Source organism: Trachypithecus francoisi, unplaced genomic scaffold (assembly GCF_009764315.1).
Source record: "Trachypithecus francoisi isolate TF-2019V2 unplaced genomic scaffold, Tfra_2.0 Lachesis_group17, whole genome shotgun sequence".
Taxonomy (NCBI): domain Eukaryota; kingdom Metazoa; phylum Chordata; class Mammalia; order Primates; family Cercopithecidae; genus Trachypithecus; species Trachypithecus francoisi.
In genome coordinates, this window is record NW_022681462.1 from 38,291,131 (window position 1) to 38,308,598 (window position 17,468).

Genomic DNA, 17,468 nt, shown 5'->3' on the forward strand with positions numbered 1-17,468 from the left:
TTGATCCTAGAGACAAGACACCTGGCATTCTGTATTCCACATGTCTGCCCCACCTATGAGTTCTGCTGGGTGAGGACCATGCCCCAGACTTCATGATGTGTCCTCCATCCCCAGAAACACAGCATGGGCTGAGCTGTGCTCCTTGAACTGCACTCTCCTTATCCTTGTGAGGTCCAAACTTAAGTGTTGGATGGTTTTTGTTGTTGTTGCTGCTATTGTTTTTTTGTTCTTGTTGCTGTTGTTTGTTTGTTTTTTTGAGATGGAGTCTGGCTTTGTTGCCCAGGCTGGAGTGCAGTGGCACGATCTCGGCTCACTGCAGCCTCTACCTCCCAGGCTCGAGTGATCCTTCCACCTCAGCCTCCTAAGTAGCTGGGACCACAGGAGCGCACCACCATGCCCGGCTGAGTTTTTGCATTTTTGGTAGAGATGGGGTTTCACCATGTTGCCCAGACTGATCTCCAATACCTGAGGTCAAGTACTCTGCCCCGCCTTGGCCTCCAAAGTGTTGAGATTACAGGTGTGAGCCACCATATCGGGGCCTGGATGGGCTTTTTTTTCTTTTTTTAATTATTTTGATTTCAGTACCTCCTTCCAGCTCCCTCAAAGCATCCAAGATGCTTATTCTAACATGGAACATGTAACATTTTACATTCTGAAATTTTAAAAAATGTCTTTTAAGTGACAACAGTGCAATATATTATTGTACAAAAACAAACACAAAGTCCCCTGTCTCAACTCTTGTCACTGTCATCTGCTCCCCACAGAAAACCACTGTTACAGTTGAATGTGTCCCCAGATATTATCTGTACTAAACAGATGTTTATACATCATCTTAGACACCTCGGATTGTATGAGATATGTATTTTTGCAACATATCTTGTTTCACAGTGGAAGAAGAGCTTTCAGCAGATGTAGATCCACCTCATTCTTATAAATGGGGGCATTTTATATGGGTGTTCCATAATTTAATTCTGCTGTTAGTGGACATTTAGGCAATTTCTCATTATTGCAACACTAGCAAGGCTGTAGTAGATATAATGTATCTGTATCACTGAGGGCTTGCACCAGTACCTGCAGCTTTTTCAAATGGAAGATGAGGGAACTGGGAAAGAAAACAACTTTGCAATGATGGTTATAACTGGCATATCGACGTATGCATGTGTGTGCGTGTGTGTGCATGGTATGTGGGTCCCTCGCTGTGTAGACACAGTGCTGTCCCTCAGCTCACATGAATGAGGGAGACAAGGAAGCGATCAAGTCCAGACAGGCCACCAACACATCAATCCTTGCTGTAGATGGTAGTTTGCTATTTTGCTCAGTACTACCAGCACTGTATCAGAAGTGTCAAATGGCCCTGCTGGCCAAAGGCTACAATCAAGAGGGTGGTAAGGAAGATGACTAGATACGAAACTGCACTTGCCCAGTGGTGGAAGCATGGAGGGAGCCAGAGTCAACCTCCACATATTTGGATCTTGGGAATCAGGACCCTGAGTATGATGATGACCAGATTTGGGGGTGTACTGCTTTAAAATAGAGCAGTTCCATCTTAGTCTCACGGAAATCAGCTTGGGGGCCTTCTAGCCCTGCAGCTCAGAAAAGTGTCAGCCGGGGGGTGGCAGCCCCTTTGTACAGAGCACCATGGGGGTTGGAGGGGAGAGGACAAGGCAACATGTCAAACCCATCAAGGAGGCTTTGTGACCCCAGTGATATTTTTTGCAAAACGTGGTGGATTTTCGATGTAACCACAATGACATCCGCCTTGCAGTAGGCAGAACAGATGCAATTGCACGAGTTCTGGAGATACTTTCTGTAGACCAGGTGTGCAGAGGGCTGGGTTGGGCCTATCCATCACTTCCAGGTAAGCTCCCAAACCCCACACTGCAGCACTCACTTGGAATGGCATGAAGAAATGTGAATGACTGCACTCCTTTAAGCAAGCCCCTTATTTTAAAAAATATCCAGAAGTAGGGTAAGATAGTAACCAGTTTCTATGCTGATTTAAACTGGTCCATGGAAATGGAAAATTTTAATGTAGACTAAAGACATATTCAAAATGCATAAGTGGGCAGAACAGTGGTAGGAAATTCATCAGGGTTCTGTGCCACTGCTCCTAAGACATGGACTGCAGGAACAAGCTGGAATCATAGCTGGAAAATTGCCTGCTGTGTCCCCATTGCCAATTCAGGTCTATGGAGATGTTACTGTTCTTGGAAGGAGTTAGCTTGTCAGGGCTAGAAACTCTAGAGTTATTAGGGCTTTGTTTTATCTCAATTAGAAATACCAATCAATTTGGCTTCACTTCTGTCACCCTTCTTTTCCTCCACCCCGAGTTCCCCAAGTTCATCTAGGCTGCTGTCCTTCTTTCCTGAACTTTTGCAATGACCTCTTAACTGGACACTCCCATTTCTACTCTGGTCCCTTCTAGTGAAAATCTCATCATGCCAACCTCCTGCTTCAACCTGAGAGGGCTTCCTGGTATCCCTAGTAGAATGTCAGGGATCCCTAATGTTGCCTGTGAGACACTGAACACTTGGTTTCATAGTCTCTGTCCTCTCACCCGTCACCTTCTTCACTACTCCTAGGCTCAGCATCTCTCATTTCTCAAGGAGGCCCTAGTCCTTTACACTTCAGAGCCCTTAAACATGCTATTCCCTCAGCCAAGAATGTTCTCACCTCTGCTCTCTGCTTACCAAACTCCTCTCCCTTGAGACCCAGCTCAAGCATCTCCTTCCTGTGGGGTTCAGCTCCTTCCCCTCCCACTCCCAGACAGTACAGACCACATCCTTCTCTTCTCTGTGTCACCCGGACCTTGGATATCTGCAGACTGGAGTACAATGGTTTGTTTGCCTGTCCAGCTTGACAACCAAACCCTTGGTCCCTTGAGGAAGGAGACTTGTCCCTCTCATGTTTACACCAGGGTACCAAACAAAGGGCTTGGCACACACTCAAGAAATTCTTGCTCAGTAAAAGCTAAAGGAAGGTAGAAGTAGTGTACAGCAGACCAGAGGAGGCCGAGATAGTTCATTCCAAGTAAGAGTGGCCAGGAAAGGCTTCACACATAGCTGGGTTTGAAGATAAAGGAAGAATTAGGAGAGACATTGTTTAGAATGAGGCATTTGATATGTCTGATCAAGATCAGCTGATACCATGCTTTAACACATAGTAATGGTATAGTTAAAAACAAAAGGAAGAGGAGGAAGGGGAGAAGGCAGATGTACTCAAAAGCAAGATAAACATCTTCAAGGACATAGCTGCCGGGCAATGACTGGAATCAGGGGCTGGCTTGCTGGGATCTGTTCTTAGCAAACCATTCTTGGGCCTGGGTCTTGAGTGTCTGCTCGTAGTGTAGAGGCACCAAGAATTTGACTCCTTCAGCTAACAGAGTTTCACAGTGCTTTGCCTATAGAGGAAGGCTGGAGCCAGGCTCTCTGCTTGAAACAGGAATTTGGATCTGGGTTTCTCTTGATTGAAAGAGAGCCCACAGCCATCCATGTAAGGCCTAGTTCTGACTGTGGGCCCTGGAAAGTCAGAGGCTACTAAAAAAAACTCAGGAAAAGAGAGAGTAAAGAGAGGAAGAGATTTTCAAAAATTTCTATTCAAGATAATCCTGCACGCACACTCAAAATTCAAAGTATACATAAAAAAGACTCAACAAGTGGAATGTGAACTCACTTCCAAAAAGATGCAAATTATTGAACAATTTGAAAAAAATTTAAAACAAAGAGAACAACAAATGTAGAAAATGCAGAAATTGAAGAAGAACAGTTGAAGATGGTAAATGCTGAGCATACTGGAAATGAACACTCTACATATTAAACTAGGATATACTCTAGGTTGGACATGGTTGAAGGGATAATTAGTGAATTAGAAGCTAGTATGGAGAAATTCACAGAGAATGCAACACAGGAAGATGAAGACAGAAGCAGTTTGAAAAAGCTGTTGAGATATATTAGCACGGTGAAGTGTTTAATAGGATTTCAGAAAGGGGAGAACAAAGGGACTGTGGAGAAGAAATACGGGAAGAAAGCATGGCTGAAAAATGTTCACAATTAAAGACAAACATTCTCAGATCAAAAATACTCTTAGTGCCAAGTATAAAAACATATACATCTTTGCACATATCAAAGTGAATTATAAGAAATCAAGAGTAAAGAGAAGAGGGCATCCCAGGAAGCTAGGATGTTTGGAATATAATTGGGAGAATCCTTAGTTGCAGTTTGGATTGGGCAGAGAGGGTAAGAAGCTGAACTGTAATGAGGAAAAATTTTGGTTACACCTTGCATTGACTCTCTGTCAGCCCCCTCCCTTGGTGCTGACACATGCTTACCATAAAACTGATCCAGTGGTCTCATAGAGTTGATGTTTGTGGTTTCTTTGAATAAACATAGAAACTGATCCTTGCAGTCTTAAAACCTGAGAAAGTTATATTTGCCTTATCTGAGTTCCTTTCTAGGGAAACCAACCATGGGGGCTCCCAGATAGTAGCAATGAGCTGAAACTCACCAGATCACTTATTATAAACAATAAGACATCAGCCTCTTCACCTGGTATGACTGCCTATCCAACCTCTTGTTTCCTGTTGTCCAACTCCTTTTCCTTACTCCTCCCGACTTCCTGTTTTCCCACACATGGTTACATGTCTTCCCTGCTATATAAACCCCTTAATTTTAGTCAGTCAGAGGGATAGATTTGACACTGATCTCCCATCTCCTTGGATGCAGCACTTGACTAAACTCTTCTTCCTTGGCAATACTTGCTGTCTCAGTGATTGACTTTCTGTGAGGTGAACAGAAGGACCTAGATGGATCCCCTGGTGTTTCGGTAACAAAATTGTTGCAGATCTTTAATCTCAAGAACACTGAAACAGAAGTGTTCTGAATGCAACTGGAGAGCCAGAATTTGAGTTCAGGAGAGGGGCCAGGGCTGGGGATGCAGCCTTGGGAAGGAGGTGAGAAGTTGTGAGAGTGGGTGTCATTGCAAAGGAAGGTGGTGTGGAAAGAAACATACAGAAGAGGATATGAAACCTTCAGGAAAGGCTCATATTGAAGAGCAAGAAATAAAACATTGGCAAGGAATCCAGATAGTGCAGAAAATTCAGAATGGGGCTTGAGAAGGTGGAAAAACTTCACAGGGGAGGTTAGGGTGATAAGAGAGGCACAGAGAGGACATCAAAGCCTGTGGCAGGTAGAGATTGTAAGCTCATGTCTGCCCCTGGCCCACATGAGGACATCCCACATGTTTGCCGTTGGTGGATGATAAGATGAGGAGGACTTACAGGAGAAAGGCCAAGAAGGGCAGGTAGGGGCAGCGTGGGGAATTATGGAGGGTAATGTTGGATGAAGTGATGTTGTCTTCCAAACTTCATTTATTATTCACTCATTTAAATATTTCTACTATTCGCTTTTTTTAAAGAAAAGTTTTGAAAACATTTTAACATAGAACAATACACCAAATAATATAAAATGCCCCCTCTTTATAACTTATAAGTGCTAACATTTTGTTCATATAATGTTCATATGAACCTTACAGATAAAATGGTACCCTTCCAAATACCACCCCACCCACCTTCTCACCAAAAGCTAAATTTGGAGTTTTGTTCATTAATTATGACAGAAAGATGGTAAGTGTTTTAATTTTTAATGTTTTTACCTTTCCTATAGAGCTGAGAGAGAAGAATGCTAAATTTCCAATGAGTGTAGATTTGTCTATTTCTCCTTTTAATTCGGTCTATATTTTGTCTCCTATATTTTGAAGCTTTGTTATTAGGTGCATACACATTTAGAATTGTTGTGTCTTCTGGATGAATCCACTCTTTTATCATTATGAAATGTCCGTCTTTACCTCTGGTAATACTTTGTTTTGAAGTCTACCTTTTATTCATAAGGAACACAGCTTTCTTTTTTTCTTTCTTTCTTTCTTTTTTTTTTTTTGAGATGGCGTTTCACTCTTGTTGCTCAGGCTGGAGTGCAATGGCACGATCTCGGCTCATTACAACCTCCACCTCCCAGGTTCAAGCAATTCTCCTGCCTCAGCCCCCAGAGTAGCTGGGATTACAGGCATGCACCACCACGCTTGGCTAATTTTGTATTTTTAGTAGAGATGGCATTTCTCCTTGCTGGTCAGGCTGGTCTCGAACTCCCAATCTCAAGTGATCCACCTGCCTCGGCCTTCCAAAGTGCTGGGATTATACGCATGAAGCACTGCACCCAGCCTGCATAATGTATCTTTTTCTGTCCATTTACTTTCAACTTTCCCTTCTCTGTTTTGAAATTTTTACTACATATGTATACGTGTATATGTGTATATATATAAAAATGCTATATAATTTTATTTTCTGAGATTTTCAAAATACAGATATGTCATCATATTGTGTGTCTTTGAGCTACGTTGATACATATAGATTTATTTTAAATACTGTGTGGTATATTATCTTCTGAATGTGCCACAGTTTCATGTTCAGTGGTTCTTGAACCAGAGCGTTCATCTCTCTGGAAGTACCTGGAAGCTGTCCTTGGGGATACACATAATTTTAAGGAAATTGTTTTCCAGATTCTCAACTCCCATTGGTTCTCTCTTCATAAAATGGATCTGCCCAAGAACAAGTTCCTGTGTTTGGGCTTTGTGCTGGTTCTCCTTTCTGGCCTATTCATTCATGATTGTTTTATTTTCCACTTTAAAACTGAACGGCAAACTTCCCACCTGCCTGGTCTTTACTATGCCCCAGAGGTGGGTGCATAATCCTCTGGGCCACTAATAAACAGACAAATCCAAACATTTTTCATGTAATTTCCATCCGTTAGAAATTGCCGAAGAATGCATTTCTCCTGAGAAGAATCCCCAGCATTCAGGTAAAGAGTCATCTGGGGGCTGGGCGCCATGGCCCACACTTGTAATCCCAGCACTTTGGGAGGCCGAGGTGGGCAGATCACGAAGTCAGGAGATCGAGACCATCCAGGCTAACACAGTGAAACCCTGTCTCTACTAAAAATACAAAAAATTAGCCGGGCATGGTGGCAGGTGCCTGTAGTCCCAGCTACTCAAGAGGCTGAGGCAGGATAATGGCATGAACCTGGGAGGCTGACCTTGCAGTGAGTTGAGATCGCATCACACTGCACTCCAGCTTGGGCAACAGAGCGAGACTCTGTCTCAAAAAAAAAAAAAAAAAAAAGGGTCATCTGGGAGGAATGTAGGAGGCAGAGTGCCTCACAGCAGACTTTGGGGCTTCATCACTCTACTCAGCTCTCTATCGTTGAGCTAGAATTCAGAGGTGAGACAGCCATTATAAGGATGCATATTAACATGTTCATTATGATTACAGAAGGAATCAGACTTCTTTTTTTTTTTAACAGAATGTAAGTCTGATTAGTTAATTGGTTTGACATTGAAGACCAGCTTTGCCAATGAGGTTAATTTTAATTTTAATTAAAATTAAATTTTAATTAATTTAAATTATTTTAATTTTAATTTTAATTAAAAGTATTTTAATTTTCCTTGAATCCAGTGAACTACATCTTTAGCTCCAAGGTTTTGATGAAAATCAAGTTTAGCACTTAAGAAGCAGCTTAGAAAAAGAAAAAAAAAGAAGAAAACAATTTTAACAAGTTTAAAATATATGATAAGATAAAAGCATTTTGACCAGGTGCAGTGGCTCATGCCTGTAATCCCAGCACTGTGGGAGGCCGAAGTGGGCAGATCACGAGGTCAGGAGTTTGAGACCAGCCTGGCCAACATGGTGAAACCCCGTCTCTATTAAAAATCCAAAAATCTTGCCTGGGCATGGTGGCAAGTGCCTGTAATCCCAGCTACTCAGGAGGCTGGGAGGATGAGTTAGGAGAATTGCTTGAACCCAGGAGGTGGAGGTTGCAGTGAGCCGAGATTACACTACTGCACTCCAGCCTGGGTGACAGGGTGAGACTCCATCTCAAAAAAAAAAAAAAGAAAGAAAGAAAGAAAAAAAGACAAAAGCATTGTATCACAATATTGTTTGTGTTGGAATTTGTCTTGAAATTACATTAAAATATTTCTAATACCCCAACACTTTCCAAGTTAATTAATTTCAACAATCAATTTTAAGTGAAAGAAGAATGGTGTCATTGACGGCTACTTGGTAGGCTTCAGTACAACCTAGTTTAGGGCTTCCAAAACCTGAGAAAGTGAATAAATCTAAAGATGGTAACAAACCCATGTGCAGATCAATGGTTCCCAAGTCTTTGCCTTCAACAAAATTGGAAGAAGGCCTTCTAGATTTGGCAACTAACATGGGCTGAATTGTGTCCCCCCAAGTACATTTGTTGAAGTCTTATACTCTCGCATCTCACAATGTGACCTTATTTGGAGATAGGGTCCTTACAGAGGTAATCAAGTTCAAGTGAGGCCATTAGAATGGGTTCTAATCCAATATAACTGGTGTCCTTATGGAAAGGGGCAATCAGGACACACACACAGAGAACATCATCTGAAAACAAGGCAGAGATGGGGTGATGTTTCTACAAGCCAAGGAATGCCAAAGATTGCCAGCAACTGACTAGAAGCTAGGTGAGAGGCATGGAACAAATTCCTCCTCTAGCTCTCAGAAGGAACACACCCAGCTGACACCTTGATCCTGGACTTCTAGCTTCTGGAAATGTGAGGCAATAAATATCTTTTGTTGAAGCCACCTCGTTTGTGGTACTTTGTTAAAACAGCTCTAGCAAACTAATACAGCAACTAATAGATCACTAAAATTAATTTTTGATGATAGATAACATTGTGTTTGTTGCCTCTTTCTTTCTCTCTCTCTCTCTTTCTTTTCTTTTATTTTCTTTTTTGGAGAGAGGGTCTTGCACTTTTGCCCAGGCTGGAGTGCAGTGGAGTCACTGCAGCCTCAACCTCCTGTGTTCAAGCAATCCTCCTACCTCAGCCTCCCAAGTAGCTGGGACTACAGCTGTGCACCATCACACCTGGCAACTTTTTGTACAGATGGGGTTTCACCATATTGCCCAGGCTGGTCTTGAACTCTTGGACTCAAGGCATCCATCCATCCACCTTGGCTTCCCAAAATGCTGGGATTACAGACATGAGCCACTGCACCTGGCTCATGCTTTTGTCTTTTTGGAAAAAAAAAAAAAAAAGGAAAAAGTTAGAAGATTTAGTAATTCTGCTGTAACAAAGCCAACTATGTATTTACGGAAACAAAATATCTCAGTACTTGCATTGTACAACAAACAAACAAAAAAATAAATTAATGCTGAACTCTGTCTCATTCTAGCAATCAATAAGTCCTGTTATTTTATGTATTCATTAATTAATTGGACCCCAAAATTCATTTGTGTGGGAGTCCATTTCATTAAGAGCTGAATTTTCTCCCAAAATTATTTTTTAAAAACTTTTTTTGAGATAATTGTAGATTGACATGCAGATACAAGAAAGAGTACAGAGAATTCCATACCCTTCACCTAGTTTCCCCTAACAAAGGTTATTTATTTATTATTTATTTATTTATTTATTTTTAGAGATAGTTGTCTTCTGTTGCCCAGGCTGGAGTGCAGTGGTGCAATCTTGGCTCACTGCAACCTCTGCCTCCTGGATTCAAGTGAGTTTCCTGCTTCAGCCTCCAGAGTAGCTGGGATTACAGGCACCCACCATTATGCCTGGTTAATTTTTGTATTTTTAGTAGAGACGGGATGTCGCCATGTTAGCCAGGCTGGTCTCAAACTCCTGACCTTGCCTGGCCAAAAGTTACTTTTAATATTCATTAATTTTGAAGACTTACAGTTTATTTACGCTATAAAGGACAATTGTGCACTATTAATACTCACAATGATGACATAATCTAAAACTTTTAATATTTAGAAACTTATGGTTATAAGAAATTAAAAATTCATCTCATGTGCTTTTTTGGAAGAGAAGTATGAAATATCGATCAATATAAGGTCCTTAAGCATATGCACCTATTATATTAAACTTTTATGGAGGAAGTAGAATAGAATTCATAAGTTCATTTGTTTTTATTTTTTATTTTTTTGAGACAGAGTCTCACTCTGCCGCCCAGGCTGGACTGCAGTGGCACAATCTCCAGTCACAGCAACCTCCGCCTCCTTGGTTCAAGTGATTCCTGTGTCTCAGCCACCCGAGTAGCTGGGATTACAGGTGTGTACCACCACACCCGGCTAAATTTTGTATTTTTAATTTTTGTATTTTTAGTAGAGACGGGATTTTACCCTGTTAGCCAGGTTGGTCTCGAACTCCTGGCCTCAAGTGATCTGCCTGCCTTGGCTTCCCAAAATGCTGGGATTACAGGTGTGAACCATCGCGCCTGGCCTAGAATTCATAAGTTTAAGGAGAAGAAGGAGTGATGAAAATTTCCAAAGGTTAAGAATTTTTTCTTATGTTTTAAAAATGAGTGATGGTTGAAATAAAATTGATATTTATGTGCTATTATAAATAATTTAAAAGAATAAGGTTTTATTTTAAAAATCAACATTTACTTTGGAAATGATATCCTTTATAGTGATGAAAAATCTTTAATGTCAAGTTAAAACTGAGTAAAGAAGTACATTCATTTTATAACAGCATTTTTCACAGTAGCTAAAATGTGGTAGCAAACCAAGTGTTTATTACTGGATGAATAAACAAAATGTGGACTCAGGAATCTCTCTTCTGGGCTCATACCCAAAGGAAATGAAATCACCACCTCACCAAGGTATCTGTACTCCTGCGTTTTTTGTAGCATTATTCATAATAACCAAGATATGGAGACAACCTGGACAACCATCAATGGATGAATGGTTAAAGAAATTGTGGTATGGATATATACAAAGGAATTCAGCCTTAAAACAGGAGGAGATCTCCACAAGATGGTGGCGGTGGGGGCCAAGGCGCGAGGAGGTGAGGCTGGAGCGTGACCCCCTCACCCTCCCCATTCCCAGCTTGGTGTGTGCCTTGCCTAGTTTCACTTGATACTCTTCAGGAATTATGTAGAAAAGAAAAGCTCACATGTAAATCGATTGGAATCACCAAAAGGAATCTAAATAATTATGAGGTGGAATACTTGTGTGACTACAAGGTAGTAAAGGATATGGAATATTATCTTGTAAAATGGAAAGGATGGCCAGATTCTACAAATACTTGGGAACCTTTGCAAAATCTGAAGTGCCCGTTACTGCTTCAGCAGTTCTCTAATGACAAGCATAATTATTTATCTCAGGTAAAGAAAGGCAAAGCAATAACTCCGAAAGACAATAACAAAACTTTGAAACCTGCCATCACTGAGTACAATGTGAAGAAGGCTAAACAAAGGATAGCTCTGCAGAGATGGCAAGATGAAATCAACAGAAGGAAGAATCATAAAGGAATGATATTTGTTGAAAATACTGCTGATTTACAGGGCGCACCTTCAGACTTCTATTACATTAACGAATATAAACCAGCTCCTGGAATCAGCTTAGTCAATGAAGCTACCTTTGGTCGTTCATGCACAGATTGCTTCTTTCAAAAATGTTGTCCTGCTGAAGCTGGAGTTCTTTTGGCTTATAATAAAAACCAACCAATTAAAATCCCACCTGGTACTCCCATCTACGAATGCAACTCAAGGTGTCAATGTGAACCTGACTGTCCCAATAGGATTGTACAAAAGGGCACACAGTATTCGCGCTGCATCTTTTGAACTAGCAATGGACGTGGCAGGGGTATAAAGACCCTTGTGAAGATTAAAAGAATGAGTTTTGTCATGGAATATGTTGGAGAGGTAATCACAAGTGAAGAAGCTGAAAGACGGAGACAGTTCTATGACAACAAGGGAATCACATATCTCTTTGATCTGGACTATGAATCTAATGAATTCACAGTGGATGCAGCTCGATACGGCAATGTGTCTCATTTTGTGAATCACAGCTGTGCTCCAAATCTTCAGGTGTTCAGTGTTTTCATTGATAACCTCAATACTCGTCTTTCCCAAAGAGCACTGTTTTCCACGAGAACCATAAATGCTGGAGAAGAGCTGACTTTTGATTATCAAATGAAAGGTTCTGGAGATATACCTTCAGATTCTATTGACCACAGCCCAGTCAAAAAGAGGGTCAGAAGAGTATGGCAATGTGGAGTTGTGACTTGCAGAAATTACCTCAACTGAACTTTTTCAGGAAATAGAGCTGATGATAATTATAATTTTTTTCCTAATGTTAACATTTTAAAAAATACATATTTTGGGACTCTTATTATCAAGATTGTATATCTTTCAAGACATTTGCCAAATGTATTACTGATGCCTCTGAAGAGAGGGTCACTGGGTCTCACATACTGATTTGAAGTCTACATATTTATGGTGCTTAGAGACCAAACTAATGGAAGGCAGACTATTTACAGCTTAGCATATGTGTACTTAAGTCTATGTGAACAGAGAAATGCCTCCTGTAGTGTTTGAAAGTGTTAAGCTGATAATGTAATTAACAATTGCTGAGAGATCAAGCATTCAGCTTGCCATACACCTCAAATTCAGAGAAACAGTTAATTTGGGCAAATCTACCAGTTCTGTTTTTGCTACTCTATTGTCATTCCTCTTAATACTCACTGTACTTGTATTTGAGAGAAATAGGTGATACTGAATTTTAAAAAAATAATAAAAATAAAAAATAAAAAAGGAAGTGATCCTACCATTTGCCATAACCTAGACGGGCCTGGAGGACATTATACTAAATGAAATAAGCCAGACACAGAAAAAAAAATATTACATGATCTTCCTTATATGTGGAATCTTTTATTTACCTATTTTATTTATTTTAGATGGAGTCTCACTCTGCTGCCCAGGCTGGAGTGCAGTGGCGCAATTTTGGCTCACTGCAACCTCTGCCTACTGGGTTCAAGTAATTCTCCCGCCTCAGCCTACCAAGTAGCTGGGACTACAGGCACCCGCCACCACACCTGGCTAATAGTTGTACGTTTACTAGAGACGGGGTTTGGCCATTTTGGCTGGGCTAGTCTTGAACTCCTGACCTCAGATGATCCATCTGCCTTGGCCTCCCAAAATGCTGAGATTACAGGTGTGAGCTATCACGCCTGGCCTGTGGAATCTTTGAAAAGGGTCAAATATATAGAGAATAAAACAGTGGTTATCAAGATTGGAGTAGGAGCGAGGAAATGGGTCTAAGGATACAAACTGGCAAACATATAGGATGAACAAGTCAAATAAAGTACAACATGAAGACTATAGTCAATAATAGTGTATTATTTCAGGATTTTTGTTAGATGAGCACAGTTGCTTTTGCTACAGGAGGAAATAAATGGGTAACTAAGTGAGATGATGGATATATCAATTTGTTTCACTATAGTATCCATTTTACTAAATATGTGTGTCTTATACCATTATGTTGTGTAAACATATATACACAATAAGATTTATTTAAACAAACAAAATGTGGTATATACTTAGAGTGGAATATTATTCAGCCTTAAAAAGGAAGTCTGACACATGCCACAATATGGATGAATCTTGAGGATATTATGCTAAGTGAATTAAGCCAGTCACAAAAAAACAAGTACTGTATGATTCTATGTATTTGAGGTATTTAGAGTAGTCAAAATAATAGAGACAGAAAGTAGCACGGTGGTTGGGACAGGCTGGGGAGAGGGAGGAATGGGAGTTATTGTTTAACGGTTATAGAGTTTCAGTTTTTCTAGGTGAAAAGAGTTACAGAGAAGGATGGTGGTGAAGGTTGCACAACAATATGCATGTACTCAATACCACTGAACTGTACACTTAAAATGTTAAAATGGTAAGACTGTTATGTGTATTTTGCCACAATTAATTATTATTATTTTTAGAGACAGAGTCTAGCTCTGTCAACAGGGGCAAGCCCCCCGCTCTGTGATTTTCCAAGGTTGAGTGCATTGGTGTGATAACAGCTCACTGCAGCCTCCAACTCCTGAGCCTCCAACTCCTGGACTCAAGCAGTCCTCCTGCCTCAGCCTCCCAAAGTGCTGAGATTACAGGCATGAGCCACTGTTCCTTGCTAAATCTTTTTTTTTTTTTTTTTTTTTTTTCTAGACAGAGTCTCTCTCTGTCACTCAGGCTGGAGTGCAGTGGTGCGATCTCGGCTCACTGCAACCTCCACCTCCTGGGCTTAAGCGATTTTCCTGCTTCAGCTTCATGAGTAGCTGGGATTACAGGCACGCACCACCATGCCTGGCTAATTTTTCTATTTGTAGTAGAGACAGAGTTTTGCCATGTTGGCCAGACTGGTCTCGAACTCCTGACCTCAAGTGATCCACCTGCCTATGTCTTCCTAAGTGTTGGGATTACAGGCATGAGCCACCACACCTGACCTAATTTTTTTTTTTTTAATGAGTGAAGGAGTCCATAGTCTTTCATACTTTGGGGTGATACAAGAACAGGAAAAAGGTTTAATGACAACTACCACTTTTATTTATTCATTTCTTTGTTGATGTACTTTTGGGCGATTTCTGGATTTTGCTGTTATAAGCTAACCTACAATGGACATCCTTGTATACATTCCCTAGAGTCCAAGTACAAGATTTTCTCTAGGGTGTTTTCCTGGAAAAGGAATGACTGAGGAGTATGGCAACCTTGTGAGAAATGACTGATTTGAAAGATGTGCCCCATAGCTTTTGATACACTTTTCTCCAAAGCCATGGTTCCAGTCCACACTCACACCAGCTGTGGAGGAGTTTTCATTTACCCACGAGCTTTGTTATTCCTGATTTCGTCAGTCTTTTTAATTCTGCCAATCTGATAACGTGTGATGGTATCTCGTTGTTTAAACTTCCACCTTTCTTATTAAGGTTGCGACTGAGCATCTGGCCCCATGTTTGCTGGCTATTCAGCTTTTCTCTTCTGCAGACTGCCCGTTTGTCCACTGCTCTGCTTCAGTAACTTCCATATACCAAGTACTCTCTGCCCTCCATAACTCACATCACTTAAACTACGAATTTTGTTGATGCTTACAGAACCTGATTTCCTTCCAACCAATTGTGCTCTCCTAATTCCAACAACCAAACGAGGCTTCAACTCTTCTTTTTGTTCAGCGGCCTCCTGAGTCCTGTCCTACTCACAGTAAAGGCTCTGCAAAAAAAAAAAAAAAAAAAATATATATATATATATATATATATATATGGAAAAATACACTGCATCCAAAAAAGGCTCATTTCTTTCTTTCTCTCTTTTTTATGTGTATGTGACAATTTGCTATCTTAAAACAGTTTACCCAAAACAGAAACTTTGCAAAGCCAGTGGAAATTTTTCTTTTTGCATAAGACGGTTAATTCTTTTGAGTGCTGGTCTGGGATCCATGAAATAACCTCAACTCGACCATAAAGCTTTTCACTCCCACGTTATGCAAACGGTGACAACCTTGTTGGTTGCAAGCCCCCCGTGTGACTTTCCGAGGGGATCTGAGTGGTGCAAGCTGGAGGATGCAGTGATGGAAACATTGCGAGAGGGAAGGCGACTGTTTCCACCCACTCATGCTCAGAGCATGAGGGCCAGGGGAAGGCTCTGACTCCTGTAGGGGGTGACCCATTTCTAGGACTACAGAAGGAGAGGTGTGGATCTGGAGAGAGGAAGGAAAGACCACGGCAAGTAAAGTCAAGAAGTGGGACAAGTCAAGGGCTCTCTCCTCCCTTTCTCCTTGTCCTTGGCCTGCAGCAACTCCTCTTTCTCTTTTTGTGGGGACAGACTGAAGAGGATTTCTTAGCATGGTTTGTACCTTCCCAGTAGAGCAGGAAAAAGGAACAAGCTGCTCCCTCCACACCTCAGACGCTGAGGTCAACTGCCCTTTGGGCGGGGCACGTTGGCTCACACATGTAATCCCAGCACTTTGGGAGGCCATGACGGGAGCATCACTTGAGTCCAGGAGTTGGAGACCAGCCTGGGCAACATAGTGAGGCCCCATCCTCCGCCTCGCACCACTCAAATTCCCTCGGAAAGTCACACGGGGGGCTTGTTGCCAGCAAGGTCGTCAGTTTGCAAAACATGGGAGTGAAAAGTTTTATGGTCGAGTGTAGATTATTTCATGGATCCCAGGCCAGCACCCAAAAGAATTAACCATCATGTGCAAAGAGAAAATTTTCCACTGTTTTTTTAAAGTTTCCATTTTGGGTAAACCGTTTCAAGACAACAAATTGGAGGGAGAGAGAGAGAAATGAGCCTTTTTAAGATGCAGTTTATTTTGCCCCATGATGTTTTTGTTGTTGTTGTTATTGGTTTTTTTGTTTTTGTCAGAGCCTTTACTGTGAGTAGGACAGGACTCAGGAGGCCTCTGAACAAAAAGAAGCGTTGAAGCTTCATTTGGTTGTTGGAATTAGGAGAGCACAATTGGTTGGAAGGAAATCAGGTTCTCTCAAAAAAAAAAAAAAAAGCCAGCGTGCTGGCGCAGGTCTGTGGTCCAAGCTACTTGGGAGACTGAGGTGGGGGGGATCGCCTGAGCCCGGAAGTCGAGGCTGTAGTGAGCCGTGATTGGACCACTGCACTCCAGCCTGGGCGACACAGCAAGACCTTGTATCTTGAAACAAACAAGAAACAAAACAAAACAAAACAAACGACAACAACAAAAAACTCATTTGGGAATGTTTCTGCGCGTGCCCAGAAGCACAGCCATGCTATAGGATCTCCTCTGTGCCCCACAGTCAGCTTTTTACTTGGAGGGTAGAGAACGGTGCTTTCCTACGCTGCTGTGCAATGGAGAGGAGCTATGTGAAGCTGGCGTATGTGTGGGGTTTGCAGGCTTCGTCCGGTTTCATTGCCGGCTGCTGACCCGGCACCAATTCCTGTTCTGCAGGTCCCACCGCAGAGAAACACGCCAGCCATGAGGACAGATGAGGGAACACGTGATGCCACGATGGGGGTGCCAGGATGCGGTGGGTGCGGTCGCGGACAGGCGCACGAGGAGCCCAGCGGAGCGCCACCCGGAGCAGGCGCATAGGAGGGCTGGGGAGAGCCACCAGGGCGACGAGAGCCGGTGAGCCTGAATCAGCCTAAAGGAGGCGGAGGAGGAGTGTGGTGGGCGCAGGGCCAGGTAGCTGGGGGAAGGGCGGGGGGCTAGCCCAGGCTGAAGGCAGGCAGGAGCAGGGCCGCGATGTCAACCCAGAAACAGCAGCACTGTGTTTGGCAACCTAGCAGCAACCGCACCGGTGGAGACAGGGTCGGCTGGAGAGGAGGTAGGGCCGGGTCCTAGCTAAGTAAGGCGGTGGACCTTGCAGCCCTTCCACCCTCAGCGGCTGGCTCTGGGCAAATCTCGGAGCCAGTCTTGGCGGGGCTGTAAAGCGTCCACCAGAGCCTAGATCCCTCCGCCACCTTGCCCATGAATTCATCTTTCTGTGCACAGCAAGCCCCTGAGCGGAGACGGCGGACAAGTTTCCCACTGTTACCCCAGGGAACAGCGGCCCCTGAGGAGGTCAGGTCCTGGGCAGGGGCAGAGCTCAGCGCGCAGTACTGAGGCAGAAACGGGGTCCAGAGAGGGTGGGGTGGGGGGACAGCG

At 42.5% G+C, this 17,468-nt stretch overlaps 1 protein-coding gene across 1 annotated transcript; it reads left to right on the top strand.

Moving 5' to 3' along the window:
• The first annotated feature begins 1,732 nt into the window (after nt 1-1,732).
• On the top strand, nt 1,733-12,731 carry LOC117062164 (histone-lysine N-methyltransferase SUV39H2-like). Its single transcript, XM_033175380.1, is given in 3 exon segments — nt 1,733-1,858; nt 10,709-10,866; nt 10,908-12,731. Coding segments are annotated over 2 exon segments (1,305 nt in total). The 5' UTR covers nt 1,733-1,858; nt 10,709-10,763; the 3' UTR covers nt 12,110-12,731.
• Nucleotides 12,732-17,468: the final 4,737 nt, after the last annotated feature.